Source organism: Agelaius tricolor, unplaced genomic scaffold, assembly GCF_023055355.1.
Source record: "Agelaius tricolor isolate 1412-34295 unplaced genomic scaffold, bAgeTri1.0.p SCAF_6, whole genome shotgun sequence".
Classification (NCBI taxonomy): Eukaryota; Metazoa; Chordata; class Aves; order Passeriformes; family Icteridae; genus Agelaius; species Agelaius tricolor.
Genome location: NW_027269266.1, coordinates 33254703 through 33279623, shown reverse-complemented (window position 1 = coordinate 33279623; position 24921 = coordinate 33254703). Strand labels below are relative to the sequence as shown.

Genomic DNA, 24921 nt, shown 5'->3' with positions numbered 1-24921 from the left:
TTGTTAGTAAGGAACTGCTAACTAATTTGTAATATTAGAGTTCTGGTGTGCCCTTCATTCTCCCCCACTTTACAACAGCCTACTCTGACCCAAAAAGCTTATTCTGGGCTTATAGCCAACTGTAGGCATAAACAAACTCCTATGGCTTCCTTCAGCCCGTGCATTCCAATGCAAGGCACTGCCCTTACTCAAATGCTGGCACACAGACTCCTGTGAGGCTGTTCATTGACAGCTGGCTGCCCAAAAGGCTTGTGCTGCACTCTGAGTCTCAGCCTGCATGCTGATCTTGTGGTGAAGAGAATTTAAAGGAGGCTTGGGTGGGGGATGAAAGCTGAAAATGAAAGAAGAGAGAACGTGCAGACTTATTACAAAGAGAAATGAAGCAAATGGACTCAATTCAAAGACCAAACAGGACAACAGCTGCATATTTAAGTAAATCAGTCTCAGACAAAATAGTCCTACTGGACTTTGCCCTGGGATACTTAATGAGCTGACTGAAGCAGTTACAGGTGAATTCTCATTTTTCTTGAGGACTCGTAAAAAATGGGATATGTTTCAATTGACTGCAAAAAGTTAAATGTTGTGGCTATGCTTGATATTTTTAAAAAGATCTGTGATAAACCAGCTTAACCTCAGTTCCTGAAGGGAAAAACCTCAAATATCAAGGAGTTGATAAATGCACAGTAATAACTGGTAGTCAAGAAAAATCCCATCAAACCGTTCTACTTTACTCCTGCAATGAGTTAAGATATTTTATAGATAAAAGGATAGGAAATAGATACCTTGACTTTTAAGAGGATGTTAAAACCTTAGAAGTTATTCTCATGAGCAAGCTGGGAAGCATGGGTTAGAAGAACTTCTTGTTAGGTGCATAGCTGCCTGAAACTGTAGCTGTAAGTGTTCTCTAACATGTCTCTGCAGAACTAGTGTCTGCTTCCAGCTACCATAAATCAGGAGGAATATGGGCCAATTGAAGAGAATACAGTGGAAATTGGAAATGTGATCAGAGAGCTATAAAGTCTGACCAGTGACAAAATCATGAGGGAATTTGGGTTAACTTTCTCTTTGGTATTTTCTCTAAGCCCCATATATACTGAAGGAATCTGTGGAGAAACTGTACTGAGAGAACTAGTAAATTTAATTGCATCAGAGGAGGCTGAGTAGATGTGAGGGGTTGTTTAAGAAAGTATAGGACAAACTTTTGTGAAGAAAAGGACTTGGACGACTTTCTACTTTTATTTCTTCCGTCCTACCACAGTCCTTTTGAAACTTTAACAAACCATTGGTTTAAATGTTGATTTCTACTTACTTCTTACTCAGTTATTACATTCTCAAAGTACTGTTTAACATTCAAATATATATTTTATCCAATAGCTCTAGATTTACTCACACTAGGAAATCAGGACATACCAAAGTAAGGAGGCACTGCCACAAACTACACAAGTAATCATCTGTAGGTGCTACCCTCCCTCTCTTCCTTCTTACCTGCAGAAGAAATTGTAGTTCAGGTGCAGAGAGAGGGTGCTTCAGGCAAGGAGAACCAGAGATGTGGTATTACCGTCTGCTGCTTGTTCCAGCCTAAGTGATTCTTTTTCTGATTGTGAAGACCTGGCCAGTTGAATTAAGTGTGTCTATTTCATGTCACCCCATAGAACAGAGAGCCATGGAGTACAAAATCAATCTCTGTAGGCTGCAGTGAGGCAGCATTTGATAGAGTATCACAGCATGTCAGAGCACCTGAATGATTCTTAACAAACTGATAAAGTTTGTGTGATGGATTTCAGGGTTAGAAGTTGGTCCTATTCCATGCAGGCTGGTCCCCATCCCAGTTAATCTAAATGGAGAACATGGACCTAGTCGCAACATACAGAAAAACTGACAGAAAATATGCCCCAGTACAAATTCCTAAGGAACCTTTTTTTTTTTTCTGCTAAGGATTTATTCAAAATAAAGCTGATTTTTGAAAGCTATACTACTATTGCTGCATTAGTTAGTTTATCAGGATTTTCTTCAGGTATTCTTCTTAAGTGCCCACAGGTTTTTTTTTTTGATGCACAGTTGCAACTATAAAGCACAGTGTATTTTTTTTTTTTGATGCACAGTTGCAACTATAAAGCACCTGTTCACTTAGGGAAGCATGTTCTCCTTAAGAGTTCATTTACTATTTTGCTGATAAGTTAGGACAGCATTATCATACAAAAGATAAATATGGAGAAACCTGTAAATTACACCCTTATTTTTGCATTTTCGTCCTAATTTTAATCCCTATGTGTTTGTATTATTTATTTGTTCTCTTCATCACAGGTGCAATAATTTTTTCAGAGCCACAAAGAGATGCCAATCTTGGCAGGGAGTCAAGAATGCTCTTTAAAATGGTATTAATTTGTTTACCAATTTCTTTCCTTAGAGACCTCAAAGCTGAATAAAGTAAAATGCCATCAAGTATGTTAGTTAATTTGGAAAGCCTGCATTATATAACTCATAGGTGAAGTTGAAAAGCTTAAGATAATATTGTTTTGACAATATGACAGCATATTGGAGGTACTTAGGCAGTGGATTGTACTAAATCACTGCAATTTTATTAATAAGTAATTCAAGCTCTCATCTGGCATTGAAATTGCTTCTAACTGTTCTTTAGCTCACCTTGAAGGGTACTCTGAATTGTGTTAGTGGGAGGATTATGCTGTGGTTGCCCAGGACACTGATGCTGAGATAATTGACAAGACTTAATTTTGTGGAAATGAGTTGTGTGGTTGTTGTGTAGGATGGGTTTTTTTCCTTTTATTTTACTTTTTTTTCCTGTCCCTTGTGACTGACAGAAAGGAGCAGCCAAGCAAAAGCAGAGCCTAGACCTTTACTTAATGGAAATAAATGTAACATTGGAGCCATTTATAAAAAAATAATACCTAAAGGGTTCTTCTTCAGCCTGAATCCCTGCTGCAGTTTTGACAGTGAAAGCTAGGCTGTAACCACCTCAGATGGAAAATTTCAGGGAGACATTGAAGTTTTAGTGGGATGTTATGTCTCTTGGCAGGTTCTGATCTAAATGGTAGATAGATCAAAATGGTTTGGTCATTAACTGGGGAGAAGGGAGCAGATTATCACTGAATCTAGTGGCTGTATGGTCACCAAGGTAGTTTTCAGTCCATTCACTTTCCTGTGGCAGGGACTGCTCTAAGGGAACAAATAGGACATGCTTTTGGACTGGATTTTAAATTATGTCTCTGGGATGTGCAAAGACTGGCATAGCTGTATTGGTCTGAAAAAGCAATTGCACCAGTGATGAAAAGAATGAAGGAAAACCATAAAAGCAGAAGGACTAAAAATGGAGTCACCAGTACAAAACAAGTTTCAGCTAACAAGAAAAGATGAGAGGGAAAGACCCTATAAATGCAAGTAAGAAGATGATTGGGAAGGAACTGTCACTTTAAGTTAAGCCTTAAAATTCTAGTTGGCTCTTGGCTCTTTGTGAGTTAGTGATAAATAGATGCTGCTGAGAGAGATAAAAACAGTGCTTTCAATAATTCAGCCTAAAACAAGGCTAATGGTAGCCAAGTGTTTAACAATGAAGAGCCACTGCAGAGAAGTACTGAGATCAACAAATCTGTATTCAAATTATCAGGATCTCATTTGTCTACTGTAGTTTTTAGGAAAGAAACAGAGTAGTGTTTTCTTGTCATGTGATTTCAAGAGAAGTAGAAAGAGCTAGCATGGATAGTACTTCTGTCTAAAAAAGTGATTTTCTTGGAACTACCCATCAGTCAAAATTATTTTGTCCATAGAGTGCTTAGAGAGAGACAAACACAGAGGAAAATATTAAGGTGACAAAACAACAGAGAGAAATTTTGGACTGATCCAGGTAACTCCCAAAGGATGGAGGCAGGGATATGATGTTGTTTGAAACACTGCATTTCCTCATTACCAGTAATTGGATTTTGGAACCAGTGAAATTGTTCGCAGTTCTGATTTCAACTTCTGGTTCCTGCTTTTGTTGTTGATTCAATTAGGGCTGTAAATTATATCAAGGGATTATTTAATGCCACTTACTCAAGGCAGGATACAGTCATTCCCTATGGCTTTGTAAAATTTATTACCACACCTCAGTTTGCTTTCCTGTAAAATACCCTTGCTTTGCTTCAACTTCCTTTTAGAATTCTGTTCTTTCAGTCATGTGGTTGCTCTTACTTCTAACAAAAGCCATATCTGGTATTCAAATAGTTTTTTGGGGAAGCCTCTGCAGGAGCTCTGAAGTATGACTGTGCACAAATGCTTGTCTTTAGAGCATGTAGTATTCATAGAGGGATAACACCTGGTTTCCATGGCCAACCAGAGCACTGGGAAAGAGAGGTTGTAGAGAGGCTGTAATATTGAATACTCCTTCTCTTTATTAATAGCTGGTAATAATTATTTACAATTTCCCACCCTTGTACAGAAAAGTAACCTTGGTACAGCTGTTACTTTAAAAAAAAGTACTTGCAAATTGTCCTTCAAATGTATTCTGCCTGAGGAGGAGATAAATAGAGCATTGCATGTTTACAGTGCAGCTGAGATCATTGGTTGGTAATTGGACATTTTAAAAAAAACTAAAAGCCACCTATGATAGGCTTGAGAGTAAAGAGCCAGCATAGAAAATCAAGACTAGAAACAAATAATTCTATAGCTCATCCTTTAGTAACTAATTAAAGCAAGAACTCTTATATTAGGCATTCCAGGCACTTCAATATTTTAAACTTAGATGAGTGCTGGTATTTAAAAAGAATAACTTAAGGAGATCTTACTGTATAATTCCTCTCTGAATCTCTATTTTACCCTTTTCTTATAGACTTGGCCTAGAAAGGGGGGCAACAGCTAAAGAAGCATTGGATGTAATAGTTGCTCTGTTGGAAGAGCATGGACAAGGTGGAAATTATTATGAAGATGGGAGTTCATGCCACACTTTCCAAAGTGCATTTTTGATTGTGGACAGAAATGAAGCCTGGATACTGGAGACTTCTGGAAAGTATTGGGCAGCTGAAAAAATCACAGGTTAGTTTAGAACTCAGAGAAAATCCTATTAAAAATAGCTGTAAAGAGTTGTCTTGGAAGAATTGGTCTTAAAGTCAGTGAGTTTAAATAAGTGACTAATGAATGCAAGTGTTTGATTAAATCACCAATTTAAGTTTTCTATATTTGTACTACTCTGACTCTTTTTATGTGTTGATTTACATTTACTGACGTGACTTAGCATTTTCTGTGAAGATGGAGATTGTTGCCTTTATGCATAAACTATGTAATAATCATAATTTTTATGTTTGATAGGTGTACTTTCCAAGATTTATTTTCTGTTTGGAACAGGTCAGATGTTTTTTTGTTTGATGGAGTTGATGCCCAAATTATTCCTTACAAATGTAAAATACAGTGAGGAAAGGATAACCATTGATAGTTTTAACAAAAGGGCTTTTTTCAGGTGATAAATTGAATGGGTTGCTGGTGGTGGTTTCTTTACTGAAATAGATATACTCCCTTCATATCCCTGGTTTTTAAATGATGCAAAACAATAATTTTCTGCTCTTTAAACATGTAAATGGTTCTTTTTCTGTATGTGTGAAGCCAGAGCTGCCAAACTAACTTCTAGAATTCACTGGCTTAGTGGATGAATCTATTTAAAACTTTTCCAGCATATATAGGCTGCTTAATATAATATGATTTTTTAAGACCTGTATTTAATTTATTCTTCAAAATTATTCTTAATTTTGAAGGGATTTTTATTTTCATAAGAGTAGAGCTTTTTAAAGTGTATTTATGTTTGAATGAAGTGAAAATTCAGAGTGTTCAAGAGGACCTTTGTAATCCATGACTTGAGCTATGGCAGATCCATTCAATTCTCTCCTCCTTTCTCCCTAAATGATTAAAGGTAGGAGATAGCAGATATGGGAAGGAGCAAAGAAATATCACCAGGCTGTGCAATGTTGTGTGATGGCCTGCTGTCAGTCCCTGCCACCAAACAGGAATCAGTTTCCTTCCCAGAGGTGGTGTTTTCCCAAGTAAAGCTTGCATTTTAAGGATACCTAGAGATGTCCTTAAAGGTTATCTGGCACAAACAGATACTGAACATAGAGAAGACTGAAAATGCTGTCCTGATGAAACCCCAGTTCTGGCAAGCAGCTGACTCCTGAGGTTCCTGGGATTATGCAGTGACAGCCTGCCTTCTTCTCTTGACCTGCCTGCCTGATATTTGAAGAACAGTGGGTTTTATTTAGCAGTTTTAGCTGCATCAGCAATACATAACCTTCACATCCTCCTTCCCAGCAAATAAACTGTTGCCTTCATCTGCTGCTTGCAGCTTTTTGAAATGATTCTGCAGCTCTGTTCTGATTTCTACCAGCACATTGCTCTTCAGGAGGTCCCTGTGAGCTGCAGATAAGTAGTTTCCACCTCCTGCAGCCCTGCAGGAAAGGCTGCTGGCCATGTAAGAACTCTACATGTCATACTTTGTTCAGAGGGGTCTTTTTTGCAACCATAGGTGTGCCTCTTAAGCTTTCAAATGAATGCACAAATGCTGTTAAAATGGGGAAAATGTGTCATTCCCCAGTGTGAAGGCATATCTTTTCCTGACTATCCTCAGAGTTCTGATATTACTGCTACAGGACTGTAAAGCTTATAGTGAGTGTTTATCAAGCAACCTCTGAAAATAATTTAAGAATAAATACGTCAAAATCCTTTCTATTAATGTTCCTGAGTCTCAGTGGAAAAATATATTTGATTGATAAATTTGATTTTTTGTGGTGGATCAAACCCACGAAATATTATTCTGCATGAATTTATAAATGTAATATTTAAAGTGCTCTTTAAAGAGTGGCTTGCCTAGCTGGACATGAACACAAATATCCTCATCACTCAAGTCAAGAAAATTCCCAGAAAAGTATGCTGTTTGAAAGGGTGAGTCAGAATAAGCTGTCAGTGACCCTTGTGTAAGTCAGAATTGGATGTCAGGGACTTTTTCACAGAATGATGCACAGAATTTCCTGAAGTTGTTACCCCTTATTTAAATTGCATGCATGGGGCATTGCAAAAGCAAGCTAACTTTTTTGGGAGGCAGTATTAAAAACTTCCACAGCTACTGGTTTTGTTTCTGTCTAAGAAATTATTTGTGCCAAATTCCAGAATCTGTGTTTATTTTAGTTTATAGTTTTACTTTATCAGCTCTTTCTCTGGCTTCCAATACATTTGCTTTATTCTCTCTGAGGAATATCTGCAGCAACCACTGCCATGCTGTGGATAAATGGTTATAAGCACTGCAGTATTTTTGATAAAAGGAACTAAAAAAAAAACCCATTCAGTATTCTTTGGAGGCTACTTACACATTCTTTTTACTCCATGCCATTTTAAAATCTACGATAAAAGAATTGTAACTTGAACCTATCTTGCAGCTTACAGTGAAACTGTTTCTCAGCTGGGAAACTTAAAGCAATTGTAGTGATTTTAAAAACATTTTCTAAATTCTTAATTTTGAAGAGCAAGGAAGGTTCATTGAATGCAACTCTGCTGAAATATATTTTGAAATCAAGTCAGATCTCAAGCCTTCTTGTGTCTGTGGAGAATATGCCATTAGAAAAAGATTGGGTGCCTTTGGCATTTGGATACCACGATTGCTTTGTGGTCAGAAGGTGTGAGGTGTGGATTGGGAAACAGGCATTCTGTCTAAATCCCACTGTTAATCACAGGTGTCAGTGTCTCAGCAGGGCACAGAGGATTGAGCTCTGCAACCTGCAGGGATTGGTGATTCTGTGTATGTGTAATTATATAGTTACACAGTCATGCCAAATGTACACACTAACCAATGGATTAATTTGTTTCCTAATTGACATGACATTTTCCTTCCAGCTTCTCCCAGGAAAACTGTATTAATGTTCTCTTTTAATATGTGGCTCTTTCTAGAGGGAGTGAAATGCATTTGCAATCAGCTTTCATTAACTACAAAAATTGATGCTGAGCATCCTGAACTAAGGAATTATGTGAAAAGTCAAGGCTGGTGGAATGGAGACTCTGACTTCAATTTTTCTGAAGTGTTTTCTCTTGCTGATGACCATTTAGCCTGTTGTTCTGGCAGGGAGAGCCTAGAAAAACAAGGTGGTAAGTGTTAAACTATCTTTCTGTGGGCACACTGGGTTTTTTAGTCACTGCTGCCTCCTTTTCAGGCATTCTGTCCAGAACTACGTGTGACTGAGAACACCTCTACATGTAAACTCTGTAGGAAGGAAGATCAGAACTAAAGACTGTCCCTAAATTTGCCACTATTTAGGATGGAGCCCTTAATGTCACCCCCAAGGTTTCAAAACAGGATTACAAATACAAAGTAACTTCCTTCAGTGCTCTGATGTGCATAATGTGCCACTGCATCTGTGCTTTCCTGTAATTTTAGTGGCCCTACCTAATACTAAAATTAAAGAAAATGGCCTCACATGTCAAAGATTGAGCTCACTGGAATCTGCATTGTGGGGAAAATGTAGATTTAACCTTTTGGGGAAAGTTTCAAGAGCATAGTTTAAGGAAGAGCAGTTGCAAACTGAAGTGCCTTTTTCTTTGTTGAGCAGAACAAAGCTACTGGAACAGACATTGTGCTATTCTCTGCAATCAAAGGAAGGGTTTATTCCCAGACCCAGATTTATTACTGACTTCAGTTTGCTGCAGCTGGCCAAAATACCTCTGAAATGGACAGCCTGCAGCAGTGCATGGGAATGCATGCATCTCTGCTCTTTCATGCATGAAAAATAGCACAAATTATCATTTTCTAAAAAGCCCTTTACTATAGATGTGAATTCACTAGACTGTAGGCATTTTCACGTGTTGGTAAATGTTCTGAAGAGTGTAGAGGTGAGATATTTGTTGCACTGCAGAGCTCTTGCAAAGGCTGTAGAATTGCAGGGATTGTTAGTGTCTGAGGCAGATACAGGAACTCTGAAGGGCTATAGGTAAAAGATCTAAATAAATCTGGATTGTAGCACTAAAAACCCCCAGGGCCCCTACAGACAGATGGCTATGGCTGAAAATCTTGCAGGCTGCTGAGTCATTCTGTGTCTCCTGGTGTGTTGAGGCACCTGTGCATGGAGGTTTGAGTCACTGCAGAGCCTGAGAAGGTATGGGGAAGAAGCATGACCTGCAAAAGGAGAAAACATGGAGGGGCAATGGGGGAAAGCTGGGATGAACACAGGCAGGAGACATGGTGAGAACAGAGGATTCTTGTAGGTAGGGGTTTGGAGAAAATCTTGGTGCCTAGGTCTGCTGCTGTAACATTCTGTGACTGCAAGATGATGTTTCAAAATTTGACTGAGAATGGAAATTGAGAAGTGGAAAATCAGGGTGTTCTCATTCTGTCCAGCTTGGGTAGAGGAAGATGGATGTTTTAAGTAAGTAGTCTGTTCATAGTGACTGCTAAAGCAGTATTACAGCCTTCTTCCTGAAATGTACCTTTTTAATAGCATTTCTGCTATTGAAGCATTACCTGGCAATTGCCATGCCTAATTAATGTTTCTTACCATTCTCATTTACTAGCCAGGCACATTCTTTCTGAATGTTCATTGCTTAAGTAGAAACTATTAACTGGGATTTGTGACATGCCCATGCCAAGTGTCAGTGGCCATTTTAGGCCAAAGCTTGTTCAGGCTAAAATCCTTACCTGGGCTCCAAGCCATTGAACACTCAGGAATTTTTTCCCCCCCTCCATATAGGTGACGTTTCTGCACAAGCTATGATTGATGTCCTGCGTGACAAGGACAGTGGTGTCTGTGTGGACTCTGAATCTTTCCTTACTACAGCTAGCATAGTGTCTGTTCTGCCTCAGGACCCTAGTTTTCCCTGTATTCATTACTTCACTGGCACACCAGACCCTTCAAGGTAAGCCACAGCACTGGGCTCCCTGGGGTGCAGAGCAGTGATGGGTTCAAAGGTTACAAACAAACCCTGCCACCCAAACTGGAACATACTTCAGGAGCATGTTCTAACCAGAAATGCAGTCAGTGCTCTGAGATGTGCACTCTGACAGTCCTGTGTTACTGAGCTTCCAGGGGAAATGAGGTTTAGGGAGGGGCCAGGAATTCCAGTTTGTTACTGACTTGCTTTCCACTTGGAAAGTTGTTGAGTTGATGAAGTTGGGGACTTCCCTAGTCACTTCTCTTGAACAGGCAAGTGCAAAACTTCAACAAATGAAGTGTTTTAACTATCAGAGAGAGGGGGTGTGTACTCTAGGTAGCTTCATATGACATCAAAATGTTAACACAGAAAAACATCTGCAAGTTGCTGGGATCTCAAGCATGTCTTTTATTCAAGGGACAATTTCCAGTTGGTTTACATGGTGTCCTCTCTAGCTGAAAGTAGCTGAGGAGATTAGGGAACTCATGGGCCAGATCATCAAAGATTAATGAATTATCTTGTGTTTTAAACAGAATCCACTTGGGATTCACAGAAATTAAACTAAACCACTTGCAATTATTCAGGAGATCTGCCACTTGCATTGAGGTAAAGAGCTTATGGGGAGAAGAAAATGGTGCCCTTGAACAGCTGTCATTCCTGTCAGAGGACTGGTAGTAATCAGGTTAGGTTTTACTGAGGGCTGTGGAAGTCATCCATGCCAAAGGGACTTTCCACCCACCTTGCATTATGCAACTCAGACTTTCAGGGTTAAGTGTCAATTTTAAACTTGCTTACCCAAACTTTTCTTTGACTTGATGCAAATCCTCTGCAATAAAAAGGAGCAAGGCTTCAAATTATTTGTTGGGATTTCTGTCCATTTGAAGGTCAAAAACCTGCCTTAAAAGCCTTGTTTAGAAACCTTTTTTGCTTTATTTGACACTGTAATGCATTAAGAAAGAATTATTTTAAATGCAGCTAGTGAGTCATGTAAATTCTTAGTCAGCAAGGCTTTGTGACACTGATGGAAGGGTTGCAGCACTGAACCTGCTGACTGTACACAGGCAGTGGTTATTAATTGTGTGTTGCAGAAGTCTTCACTTTTGGCAGGTTCTTCACTGCAGAATGCAGTGTGCTTTGTTGTTCTGTATCTAAAGAGAAGGAAGGCAGTTGTTCCATTCACTTGCCAAAACCTATTTTCAGCTTCTCAGGAATGAAGATTCTGTATTGATGGGGTTTTTTGTTTGTCTCTCTTAGGAGTTTAGATCCAAATTCAATGTTAAAATAGTTTGAGAAATGTCACAATATTGGTAGCCCATGTCTTCCCCCAGCTCTTGAAGTAGAATTCTAAAGTGCTGCTGTTGATATGCAAAATCCTCTGATATTGAGCAAGATATGTAATCTTCCCTGCTCCATGCAAGTTTTTTTTTTTTCTGATTTTAATAAAACTTAAATCTGGAAAGAGGAGGAGAGATGCCAGTGGGAACAGAGGAGAAAAACTGATGTGAGGCCGAATGTTGAGATTTACAAAAAAACTTGGAGGAGAAAATCAGTGCTACTCTTCTAAAGAAGTGGCAGAACTGGCATGAGGACACCAGAAAATCTTATAGGTAAAAGGGGTAATAAGGTTTTGCAATAATTGCCAAACCCAGTTCTTTTAAAGCATGTAGATTTGTTTTGCTTGACCAGTACCAAGTCTCTAACCTTATCCATGCCTAGTGTAGATGAATTACCTATGCTGCTCTGTATGTGTTGTTTTAAAATAACCTGGTGAACATTTCAATAACATATATGAAATGTCTCTTTTTACTGCAAGCAGTAATTCTCATTTCTTTCAGGTCCATATTTAAACCCTTTATTTTTGTTGATGATGTAAAATTAGTACCAAAAGTGCAGTCTCCTTCTTTTGGCAATGATGATCCTGCTAAAAAGATACCTCGATTCCAGGAGAAACCAGATCGTAGGCATGAATTGTACAAGGCACATGAGTGGGCCCGATCTCTCCTGGAGAACGATCAGGTAAGAGCTGTGGCACCTGGAATTAAAGAACTGAAGTTGCTGGAACCCTGAATACTGAGAGTACATGGCTTTCTGTGCTGAAAGGCACAGACTTTCAAGAGAACATTACATTTGACTTGAGACTATGGAGAAGGCTTCTAAAATTGAAGGACAGCTGAGACTATAGGTGTGTAGTTTGAATGGAAGTCAGTGTAGATTCCCAACTCCGTACCTTAGTTCACAGTCACTCACTGAAATACATTCTCTGAATATTCTTAGAATCCTTGAGAGTTTAGCTTGACTAATGATGCCCTCTGAAGGACAAACTACTCTGCATAGTTTTTGTTATCCTGAGAGTATAGCTCTGTTTCATTACTTTTACAAAATGAAAAGTCAAACTGTTAAGCTGATTATCTTGTTCAATCCCCACTGTGCATATAGTCTTTTTAGTGATTAGAACACTGGATGCTACTGCAACATGGTATCAGAATTATGTGCTAGGAAGAGGGCAGGAGTGTTGTGATTTAAATCATATGCTGGATTAAGAACTACATAGTTTGGAAAGGTATTTTTCTTGAAGGAATAATTTGCACATGACAGTTTTGCAAGCCTTGTGTTTTGCAATTCAATGCATTTCTGTTAATTTTTAACTGAAAATGCTATATGAGAAGAAAAGACACTCTGCAGTGCTGTGCAGTACATACCCAAGGGCTGAAAACCTTCCACAGTAAAAACTTAGTGTTGAAGATCTCTTAGGCAATTAATTTTGGAATAAGTAAAGTCAGGAAGGGGATTATTCTGTATAGTTTTTCCAAATGGTTGAGATAGAACTTTTGGTGTCATTGGGCAGGTAGTTCAACAACTTCTCAACATTTGCAATTACAACTACAGCAGTAAACTGGATAAGTGGTTTTAGGGAAGTGAAACAGAGGGAAAGATGACCAAGGCACACCTGTCAAGCTTTTATGGGTATTCAGGTAATTTGTGGAAGACCCTCATATAGCTGGGTTGAACTCCCACAGAGGACTTGCTCTTCTACAATTTTCCTCTGTGTCTATTTGCATGGGTCAGAGTCTTGCTATGATCATAACCACATTCAGACCTACCCACTATTGATAAAGGAAGCTATGATAACCTCTGCTAGTACAAACATTATTTAAATGCAGTTTGGGGTAGAGTTTTAATTTCTTGGAATGGTGTAATTTCAAATATGTGGCTTCTGGTAAAATTGTTTTAATGTACAGCTGGCTCTCATATCATTATGCAAGATGTTGATTAAGGGAAGACCTGGAAGAGGCATCTTAGTATCTTGTGGACTCGCCTGTTAAAGTCCCCATAATGTGACACCAATTGTTGTGGTAGAAAAGAAAATGCAGTTTCTACTCAGGTTTCATGCTATAAAAGCTGCCCATCCAAGAGCCTAAACCTTACATGAGATGCTCTACTCTTTCTGGACAAAATGCTGAGGAAAAAACCCTGAAAAACTCAGAACCACCACTCATTCTAAATGACTTTGGTTTCCCCTGAAACTCAGTTTTGAAAGCTGCAAGCAAAACAAGCAGCACTTCTCCATTAAAAGAAGAAAAAGGGAAAAAAAAAGGTAGAGTTTCAATTACATTTGGATAAAATGAGATTACACGTTTTCCAGGTGTAAATTTTCTAGAAACACAAAGAGCAGTAAGTCAGAATGGCACACAAGACCTCCCTGGGATCTGGAGTCTTAGTACTGTTACATGACACATCATTTCAGATCTATTCATCATCTTGCAGGTGTTGATTTGAGGGATGCACATGCAAATACCACAACCTGTACAATTCTTAGGGCTTCCAGTATTCTCACATAGTTGTTAGTGGGATTACAAGCTTAAGAATTTGCTTTACCTCTACTATATGTACAAGCCTTGTATAATTTTCCTCTATCCATCTTTCACTTTCTTCCTTTTTTGCTTTATACTTAGCAACTGCTTTTTGGTTATTTTTATTAATGCACAAAATGTCCAGGACTGTTCCTTTTAGCTTTTGGCCATACAAAATAACTAATAACAGAAGTAGTTTGTACTTAAAAAGGCTTTTTCTTTTTAAAAATATTTGAAAATATCTCTGCAACAAAGAGAAAGAGTAAAATGCTTTAATGAGCCTGTTTGCTGGTTAACTGAGTTTGGTTATTTCATGCCTTTAGGATAAAGGCCAGAAACTGATGAGGATTATGTTAGACCTTGAAAAACAAGGTTTAGAAGCAATGGAAGATATCCTTTCTCGTACAGAGATTCTGGATCCAGCTGAAGTAGTGGATCTTTTCTATGACTGTGTTGACACAGAACTAAAGTTCTTCAAATAAAGTAAGCAAACAATTCTTTAGGTACTGCTCTACCAGTGAATGTGAAATGTTGGATCCAATTCTGAACCTCCTACACTAAGCTGAGGATGTTAAGAATTGGGTTCAAACCCATCTTTCTACCTGCTCAGCTTGTCTCCAAAGTCCCTTTTCCCTATGCTGCATTGCAGGTGGTTTTTTTTTTTCTTCAATTTCACTCTTGCTTGGAATGGATTTTCAACAAATTTTATCTCATTTCAGCTACAGTGGCTATTGTTAGCCTTTTCACTGGAAGACTGCAATGTTCTTCAAGCCTTGAAAGAAAGTCTTCACACTTGTGATTTTGCAGGAAAAAAACATTTCTAGAGGAAAAAATGTTACTTGCTAGCTGTATCCGGTTAACAAATTGCTTTCCTTTGTCCAATCTTGTGGTGTTCCTGTTTGTGTATGTATATAGTGAAAGGAGAAAGTCACTGACTGGTCCAATTACTGTGTGCATGCTGGCTAATTTAGTACAGAATGTTAAAACATGTATGTTGGGCAACCAATTAAAGTAAAGATTTAACTTCATCAGGCTAATTGCCATATTGTCATTGAAAGCAATCTGGTTTTCCCTCTGTTGCTCAGGACTGGGCTTGCAGCAAAGCTGACTTGCATTTTTCTCTTCTTGCTAATTCATACAGAGTTGAAATGGTAGAGTTGAAATCACAGTTTGAGACGGGCAGGAAGGTAAGTCCTGGCTCTGACCTTGTTGTGCTGGCCTCATATGGCTGTATCTGGTTGCAGTAACTCAGCACCTGACATTATGCCTGTACAAATTATTAGAATTCAGTCCCCAGGTTAAGTTCTGCCCTCACTCACCCTCAGCCAGCTTGTGTTTGTAGTGCACCTGGCTGCTGCTCCAGAACTGAGTCCTGAAGTGCAGAGCCAGCCTGGATGCTGTAGAGATCTACACATATTGGCTCTTAAGATGCAATTAATAACGTGTCAGATTTATATACAAGCTACAGATTTGGAATCTTTTAAAGGAATAGATGCTGGACATTGGCTATTCTCCATCTTTCTGCCTTTGCACTGCTGAACAGTTCCCAGTAATCTCTGTTGTGAGACACATGGCTGATGAATCCATTAAGTACCAGTGAGTTGCTGGTGGGTGTGGCAATCCAGCTGGTTAGGCTTAGAAATGGCTGTCCCATGCTTCCTTACATTAGGTGCAGTGCTGCAGCATGCTTCCCTTCCTCCACAGTCCTACAGGCAGACCTGCTTCTCATTGTATTTTCTTCTTGTGGAAGTGAGGTAGGGCAAACACTGAGAATTAAACCAGTAAACACTGTTTCCAGTGAAGATGGTTGGTGGGTTTTTTTCATACATGAGGGTTGAAAGAGGACGTCCATGTCTTTAGTAAGTGGAAGTTAACATATGGAGTTAAAATCCTTCACTGTTTGAGAAAGTGGATGGTGAAGAACCACAGGCTTCTGTATTGAGGAAGTAAAAGCTCCTTAGAAAGCAGAAACACCTCAAGTTTAAACTGTAAGAGTTGTGCATCAGGGAAATAAGTCATTGCCATATTGGCACACTGCATTCTCAGGATTTTTAAAATGAAATTGTTCCATTCAGACTCATTACTTTGGTATTGCCTTATATGACAAATGGCAATTGGACAAGAAAACATGGGGCCTTTTCACTTACAGAAAACAAGGAAGAATATATTTTCTCTTACAGCCTACCTAATAATCTCCCATTCACAATGAAATCCTCCCATGCTGTCTATCCTGGGACCAACTCCTGTGTCTAAGTATTTTAGAGTGTAGACAATAGGAGAAGGAAATATTCAAGTAGATCCCTGAAATGTAGCTGCTCTGTATGGTAACCAGAGGGGCTGACTGCAAGAAGCACACTTGATTTCAGAGAACGTAGCAGGGGATGAAGCCCACTGAAAGAGAAATGTGCTTTTTCCAGCTGCCCATAAGTGAAGTAAATGGATTTCCCATGAAATCATATCTCCTGATAGGAGTAGCTGGGTATTTCTGCACAATCAGGGAACTGGAATAAAATGATTGCTCCAGTGAGAGGACAAAAATTAGGATGTACCACTTCTCACAGTTATTTTGCACGACTTGATCTCTAATCTTTGAGAGCTGGGAGGGAGGCAAGATGAAAGAAGTGAGTGTTCCTGTTAAAAACATCTATCTTATTTGCCTGTTTCTTAAAAAAGAAGAAAGCAACACTTGCAATTATCTCATGGGCGTTAATGTCCTTATGTGGAACTGCTTCTGTGACAGAATGAATAAATTGTTTTGAGCACAGTGATCCAGGTAGTAATTTTCTAATAGTATGTTGATTTTGCTTTAGTTGTATAGTGCATTTAAAAACCATAACCAGCTGTGGTACAGCAACATGGTTGGGTGCAGTGACTAGAAACCAGAGCAACTGCGTGGTCTTAGTATTTGCAGTGGTCTTGAACAGATGTGTGTCTCAGTGGAAGGACACAGTGAGACTTGTGGGATCAGCTGTCTCAGGATGACAGCCAGTGTGATCATCTGTATCTCCAGATGCTTCAGTGGATCTTGAATGACAAATATATGGAAACATTTCAAAAATGCTAGCAAATAGGCACACAATTTCTCATTTCATCCCTAAAGATGTTGTTTATTTCTAAAATACCCAAACCATAATAAAAATGGAGTAAAATTTTCTTCTCCTTTATATATCTGCTGGCAGGTAGTCTAGAATTAGTTTTAAAATCCTTAGGAAGGTACTTACTGCAGAGCAGTACACAAATTCCAGAATAAATGAGAGCCAACAATATGCCACTTTTAATAATACTGTAACAAAATAGTTTTTAAAACAGTACTCAACTTTTCCAGTTGTTCAAGAAGCAATGTAGATGTAGACTCCTGCTTGTTACTACATTCATGCATATTTATCAAGTAACTACAGTAAGTGACACTATTGGTCAAAGCATCACCACTTTTTTTTCTTTTGTTCTTTTCACATGATATACAGCAAGTTATCACAGTAGGCTAAAAAAAGACTAATGTTGTGTTCTTGGAGTCCTATGGGTGAAGAGCTTCTTACCCCTACACCATAGCACACCATGACTGTGCATGTGTGTGGGAATAGTTACAGCATAACTGAGCTGCTGTAACAACAAAGAGAAAAGCAGGGATGTAAAGATGCAGTTACTTGTCTTTTCCAAATAGTTGTGTTCAAAGGCAACACCGTGGGGAAAGATCATCAATGATCTATAACATTATTACACCTCTCTAACTGAGGGGAATTGATGGCAATTATATAAATTAATGCCATAACTGTAACAGCCTGGCTGTTAGCACCAGACTCACCCTGGAACAGCAGTATTCTTTTTCAGACTGGTGAATCATGGAATCATTTATACTGGAAGACAACTCTTGATATCATCTAATCCAGCTGTTAACCCAGCGTTGCCAAGTCCACCACTAAACCATGTCTCTGTGATGCCTTGTGAAGGCTGACCTAGAACAGAGACTTGACAGAGTTAAAGAATAAAGTAGGTATTATTAGAAGGCCTCAATGACTACACCTTGGGCAGTACAAGAGCCCAGCCAGGGCTACACCCAAGATGAACCCAAAATGCTCACAAAAAGGATGACCAGTCATGAGGTCTCTCACTTTTATAAGTTCTGGTCCATTAGCATATTGGAGTTAATTATCCAAGTATAGCTTTAGATTATGAAGTTCCATCCTTCTTGTTTTTCTCTCTTCATTCCACTGTTGTTTACACTCTTGGGCCTGAAATTTGGATCATTTGTCCTTGGTCTCCAGAACCAAGGGTCCTTTGTCTACCTATTCTGTGAAGAGACCTTACTATCCCCTAATATGGAGCTCAGAATTACACACTAAAGCAGTACAGAATCTGAAACATGTAAAAGCTAAAAACCTGAGGCATCACCTGAGTGCCATATCTACAAGTCTTTTAAATACCTGTAGGTATTAAATGGTGACTTCACCACTTCCCTGAGAAGCCTGTTCCAATGCCTGACCACCTTTCTGGTGAACATGTTTTTCCTAATATCAAATCTAAACTCCCCTGGCACAGCTTGAGGGCATTTCTTCTTGTCCAGTGCCTTGTTACTTGAGAGAAGTGACTGACCCCCACATTGGTACAGTATCCTTTTGGGTTACAGAGAGTGATAAGGTCCCCTCTGAATCTCCTCAAGCCAGGATGTTGTTGGCCTTCTTGACCACCTGAGCACACACTGGCCCCTGTTCAGCATATTTAGCCACTGTCAGCCAGCACACCCTGGTCCTTTAGTGTCAGGCAGATTTCCAGCCACTCTGCTCCCAGCGGTGCCTTGGGTTGTTGTAACCCAGGTCTAGGAACCCAGAAAAGCTGTAAAAAGGGGAATCAGAGGGTGGTTGGGATTGAAAGGGATGGCTACAGGTCATCTGGTCCAACACCCCTGGCCAAACAGGGTCACCTAGGTGCCAGTTGCTGAGGACAAAGTCCAGATGGCTTTTGATTATCTTTAAGGAGTGAGATTCTACAAGGTCTGTGGGCAACCTGTTCCAAGGCTCAGTCACTTGCACAGTCAAAAAGTGCTGTCTGATGTTCTGACAGCACCTCTTGTGTTGCAACTGCCCATTTCCTCTGGTTCTGTCACTGGACATCATTGAAAAGAGTCTGGGTCCATCTTTATACCCTCCCTTCAAATATTTATATACATTGGAGAGATCCCCTCTGAGTCTTCTCTTTTCTAGGCTGATGAGTCTCAGCTCTCTCAGCCTTTCCTCATAGGAGAGATGCTCTCAGCCCCTTCATCACCTTTGTAGGACTCTCTTCAGCATGGCCACGTCTTCTTTGCACTGGGGAGCCCAGAATTTGGACACAGCCCATGTGGCCACACACCAGGTGTGGCTCACTAGTGCTGAGCAGAGGGGAAGAATCACTTCCCACACACCTCCCTGGCACCACTCCTCCCAATGCACAAAAATAAGGGTAATAAATGCTAGAAATAAACATCTTAGGACCAGATTTGAACATCTGTGATCTAAAGACCTTACCTAAGGTCTGAATATTAAAAGCATTAGTTCAAGTCTTGTCTGCTGCTAGGCTGTTACTTTTCCCCATCCAACTCTATTTAAACCAACAACCACTTTGGGGGCAGAGTGTTCCATGTGGTGTGTTTTGGGCAATGAACTTTCACTGCTAGCAAACAGTAGTAGCTCTGAAATGTAGGTTTTGGACCCCTCATCCAAAGGCTTTGGAATTGCTGGGTAAAGGCAATCTATCACAGAAAAGGTAAATCCCCACTTTGCCAGCAGGAAAAGACAGGACACATGCCCTTACATACGCTCATCACGGCACGTGTATTCACACACACCATTTCTTTTTCTTGCTTACAATAGAGCAACTTCCTTTTCCTTTACTTTGGAAAGCTTCTGTCATCTTTGTCAAGTCCATGACCACCCTACCTAGCTGGGCTTCTTCAGACACTATCCTATAAGGATATGTAATCATTAGGAGGTAGGCTCATTAGCAGCCACAGCTCCTTGGCATCTCCTCTTCATGCTTCACGAGAAAAGGGTTGAGGGCCCATCTCTTCATGAAAGTGACATCCTGCTGCAATCTGAGGCCAGGCAGAATGGAAGAAGTGAAGAAACATTAAGACAGACTAAAGATAGGATATTAGTTTGACAGTTCATTGAAAAAAATGTCTAAATAATAACTGGAGAATTTCCAAAAATTATGATGGAAGGGGAAAAAAGAACTACAGGCACGTAGCACAAAACATTCTGAGGTAACACTGTCAGCACAATAAGAATGAGAATTGTTTCAACACTACAAAGAATTTAAATTTTATGCTGCTTTGCTTAAAAAATATTCACCTATATACAGTAATTTAAAAGCCTGTACTACTAACATTCCTGTAGTATGTAGGTCAGTTCAAAAGGTGTAATTTATATTGTTTTACAGTTTATAGAAATGTTAATATTGCAGTACTTGTGACTCAAATACAATCTGTCACTGCAACAGGGACCCCTTCTGTCTTATATATTATCTTGATCTTCTTTTTTAATACTAGTCCAGAGAACATGAGAAGACTCTTCTCATCTCACGTGTGTTCTTAATGGAGGATTTTTAGAGGGATCTGTAAATAGATAGGACAGATTTTAAATAGGTATTTTGGACGCAGTTATACAGCAGGGATGCTGCATTTATTTGCTACCCCTGGTATATACATACATATGTTTACATACATACACACACATATTGCTTGTGCTCTGCAGCCCTTCAGTAAAAAGTCAGAATATACAGCAGACAATTTAGCCTGAGGCTGCTATGAAAAGTCATGCTAAGTACCTTAGCATGGAAACAAAAAAAAGGTTAATTAAAAGTTGGAGATCTAATAATACAGAAAACTGGGTTTTATAAAAAAACAGAATATGGGCATGAGATCTTTTGGCACTTTAAACTACCCATTTTCAAAACTGGATAGCTAAACTGTTCTTACAACAGTGACCTGATTCTAAGTTACTAAGTTAAGAAAGGAGAAAAAAAATAAAGCAAGGTTCAGCCATTTATCACTTTCTGACAAAGTTCAGGTACTAAGTCTCTTTGTTATTCAGGTGTGTAAAACACCACGCATAGGATTTAAGTCACAATACATAATGGAAGACATGGATCAAGTTGTCTTTCTCTGCGATTTCACAAATTAGTGAACAAAAAAGTCAAACTCAGTAGCTGCCCAAGTCTATTTTTACAACATGACTATTTTAACATCACAGACTTTGCAAATTTAGCAATCTAAAAACATAGGCTGCATGTCCAGCCACAACATTTGTATTTAGCTAAGACTCTAAAGTAACTAAGTGCTTTTCATTATATCTTTAGTCCCTGTTGCCACTGTGAGAAATCCCATTCCTCTCTGTGCCAGTGCTAGCAGTCCAGTTATGCTAATGCTGGTTCAGTTCTTTATTTTGCATCCCCATTTTTAAACCTCTTGATAATGATCAGATCTTTCCATGTTTACACACTTACCTCTGGGTATCTTGCTGGGATATGTTTTCTGAAATGGTTTGAATTCATCAGGTGGAGGGAAATCTTCCACAGAATGGAAAGTAAATTTTGATTCAAAGTCATCTGGGAAGTTTCAGGGAAATAAACATTAGCTGATGCTGGAGAGAAACTTAAAACAACAACAACAAAAAACAAACAAAAATACCCAAAAAACCCCTCCCAAAAACCCTAAAACCCAACAATGTTGCCACAAGTAATTTCTATTAAAAAAGTTGGCTTATTTCCTCCTGAAACTGATAGTGGCTCATTCTATAGAAAACATCTTGAATACTTCTGTGAGCCATCCAAGCTTTTTGCCTTAATTGCAATCACTGCCTGCTGTTAAAACTGAAGTTAAGTTTCTGTCTGCTGTTCCAGTTTTCTGCATTGATGGTACTATGGTAATAGAGGTATTCATTGGTAGTTTAAGACATGTAGCTGTAAACAAGAATGAATGGCCAATTCATCAGACCACAAAAATAATTCTTACTGGTCTTTGCCCTATAGGAGTGAAACCTCTAAATGTCCACAATCTGGTTTGAAGAATAGTAATATAAGCACACTATGGGAACTTCTAATATTTACAAGTAACTTTGCAGGTAGTGCATGCTTTTCTTTTCTACCGACTGAATTCAAATCCTTTTTAAAAAAGCCTTAATTTTCTATAATTGTATAAGGTTGTACAAAAATGTTTCTATTACACTAGTCTGTTATTGCTAGGACAAAGTCTTGAGTGAGTTTTTGAGATCTGAGACACAAACAGGCTTTTGTTCTAAAATGATTAACTACGGACAAGATATTTAATTTAATGATATTACCAATGATGTGCATATTTCCATTTTTAAGTGGTGTGTAGGAGTCATGAGTTGTAGCCCAGGCTGAGACTCCAGACTTGCTTGTAAGTTCAGTTGTTGGGGATCTTGCAGGTGGCTGTGGAGGTGTGACCAGCTTCCCAGCACCGGTTCCTTTAAAAAAAACCCAGGATATAAGCATCATCATGACTTAACCCAACAGTAAACTACAAAAAAATGGAGGGGGTGTAGAAAGAATTGCAGTATTTGGGGCAAACATACCCACAGACGTTGTTTGCCAAGCCTGACCACAGATTTGTAGCATTAAGTATTAAATTCAAGTCGCTACTGGAATTGGCTGGGGCTTTCCATTTCCAGTTCTAAGGAAAGTGTGACATTGTGAAGTGTGGTTTTGTCCCAGTCTGGAAGGGAAGATTATCCTTCCACTTTCACAAGAAGAAGCAGTCTCTTTAAGCAAAGGAAATCAACAAAACAAGCACACTAGGTGGTATGTCTAAAAGAAAATTTCCTGACACTTTGGCAGCTATGCAATGGAATTACCATTAGTCTTGTGCATTTCACTGAGGAGTTGCAAGGGCCATCAAAATTTACATCTGGAAGAACACAGGAGTTGTGTGAGGGGGAGGGAGCCCAAGGCCTCCAAGTTAGCAACCACTCAAAACTGCTTATTCTCCTACATAACAAGGGACAGGCAGGGTAAATTTATGGAAAACATACAAATTGAACTACCATGAGAAATGGGCATCTCAACATAGCAACAGTTCATCAGAGAGTTCTGAGCAGCATTAAGCATCACCACAAGGCACCTGACCTGCTGTACTTACATGGCCTTTCCCCTGGCTCTCAAAGGGAACCAGTAATCTTTCTCCTGACATGTGGCTGCTAAAATACAGGGTACAGAACATTCTCTTTCAGATGTTCCCTGTTAAGTAGTTATCTCCATTTCTCAAACCCACACAGATCTAGGCTCATCTTTTTTATTATTTTCATTACATTAGAGGAGTCTAACAAAATTTCCTCCTATCATCTACTCAAGGAAATACTGGATAATACCCCACTTCCCAAGCAGTTGGAGAAGCCTTTGGCCCAACTGCCTTGATTGCAGGAGGCACTGGCTGCTTCCCTTTGTTGAAGAGCAGAGGGCTGCAGCCAGATTTGCTTTTGCTCACCTATGGCTCTGGTAGCTGCCCCATCTCTGTTTCATTATGTTCTCTAGTGTTTCCCAGCTATTGCCAGTATTGCTCCTACATGGCTACAGCTGTAGATTGGTATCCTAGGCAGGCTGGCACATGAGCAGCTGCTGACCTGGCAGACACCGTGGTGTGTAGTCTGCTCCCTCACCTGAGCCTGTCAGGTACAACCCATTGCACTGTTGGAGACATACCAATGCCAACACAAAAACAAGAAGCAGCCCAGTGGTCCTAAGAGTTGTCTCCACTGATCAGCATGTTGCTTCCAAGAGCTTAGACGATAACGCATGTGTGCTTGGTGCTAAGAACTGCCTGGCACCTCAAAAAGCCGAGTGTTTTGGGTGTTCATCACGAGCCGTGCAACCTACGGGGATTCCTCCCATGTGTGCTCTCCATCCCCGCCCTCCTTGCTCTCCAGTCACCAGTGTAATTGAATGGTTTGGGTTCGAAGGCAGCCTTGAAGAACTAAGTCATCTTCAAGGTCCTGTTCTAACCCAAATCATTCTGTGATTTTCCCCGCTAGCCAGAGGGAGGGAAAAGCCTCCTTCCTTCGGGGTGCCTCTCTCACCTGCGCCTCGGCCGGGTCTCTTCTTCCTGGTCTCTCCCACGGCTGCGGGCTGAGGGGGGCCGGGGGTGGGTGGCAGCGGCAGCGACTGGATGTTGCTCGGCTTATGGAACTGTGACAGCACGTGGGGAGACTTGGGGGGCAGCGGAGGGGGCACGTCGGCACCGCTGAAGCCCGGGGACGGGGAAAAGGAGAGCCTGTTCGCGGGCGGGGGGTGGCCGTGTGGCGGCGGAGGAGGCGGCGGCGTGGGAGGGGGACATTCCCTTCCCTCGGCCGGAGCGGCGGCGGCCGCAGAGGCCTCGGCGGCCCTGCCCGGCAGCCCGCAGGGGGGCACGGGGGGCAGCGGGGGAGGAGGAGGAGGAGGAGGGGGCGGCGGGGGCGGAGCGCCTGCTTGGGGTTTGGTGGGTTTGTCAGCCTGAGGGGGAGGGAGCGGGGCCGGGGGAGCAGCGCCGGGGGTCACCCCCTTGGCAGGGCGATCGGCCGGAGGGGGCACAGGGGGAGGAGGAGGGAAGGTGAGGGAAGGCTTGCTGGAAGCGGGGGGCGGCGGAGGGGGCGCGGGCAGGCTGGGCCGCCCGGGACCCGCTCCCGCTGCGGCTCGGGAGGTGCCGGGAGGCTCCGGTGGGACAGCTGCCCTTGGAACCTCGGCCGGCTGCGAGGGGGTGCTGTTCGCCTTGGCAGCGCCGCTGCTCGGCGGTGCGGAGGGTCTGGGGGATGCTGCTCGGCCTCCGGAGAGCTTCCCTGCTGGAAACCAGGTATCACATGTTACACACCGGGATTGCGCTCCCACTCCTCAGACCGAACACCGATAAAGACAAGCTCTTCATCTTCCCCTCCCCAGTGGATGCCCGGAGGGATCAAACTCATTCACCCCGGTTGCCCACGCTGTAATACGGCTTAGGGAGTAATGCAACTCTAGTGGGCACCAGGGATTCTGCTTAGTTATATGACGACCTGCTGGGAGACCTTGCTCCCCTCCTTGCTCCTCATCTTCTGCAGAATGAAACAGTTTGAGGAGAAGGAACTTTTCTGTAGAGCCTAGGGCCCTTCATACCAGCCTCATCTTGCCTGGTACAGCCCGCTGGGTATTGAGACTCCTAGTGAAAAGTACACGAGCAGTA

The 24921-nt window shown here is 40.8% G+C and overlaps 2 protein-coding genes across 8 annotated transcripts in view; one reads left to right on the top strand and one right to left on the bottom strand.

Moving 5' to 3' along the window:
• The window catches only part of SCRN1 (secernin 1), a 39360-nt gene extending 24593 nt beyond the window's left edge, over window positions 1-14767 (top strand). Inside the window, exons 4-9 of the mRNA XM_071429262.1 lie at window positions 4823-5025; window positions 7918-8112; window positions 9708-9873; window positions 11724-11904; window positions 14063-14222; window positions 14459-14767. Coding sequence (XP_071285363.1) covers window positions 4823-5025; window positions 7918-8112; window positions 9708-9873; window positions 11724-11904; window positions 14063-14221 — 904 coding nt within the window. The 3' untranslated portion in view covers window position 14222; window positions 14459-14767. The remainder of the gene's footprint in view (window positions 1-4822; window positions 5026-7917; window positions 8113-9707; window positions 9874-11723; window positions 11905-14062; window positions 14223-14458) is intronic.
• A 2051-nt stretch (window positions 14768-16818) lies between these two features.
• The window catches only part of WIPF3 (WAS/WASL interacting protein family member 3), a 38171-nt gene continuing 30068 nt past the window's right edge, over window positions 16819-24921 (bottom strand). For 6 of the 7 annotated variants that reach the window (XM_071429264.1, XM_071429266.1, XM_071429267.1 and 3 more), the window contains exons 5-8: window positions 23807-24544; window positions 22055-22201; window positions 21219-21320; window positions 16819-20328 (exon numbers count right to left, since the gene is read on the bottom strand). In XM_071429264.1, coding sequence (XP_071285365.1) covers window positions 20288-20328; window positions 21219-21320; window positions 22055-22201; window positions 23807-24544 — 1028 coding nt within the window. In that variant the 3' untranslated portion in view covers window positions 16819-20287. The remainder of the gene's footprint in view (window positions 20329-21218; window positions 21321-22054; window positions 22202-23806; window positions 24545-24921) is intronic. The other variant, XM_071429270.1, reaches the window with a different exon arrangement.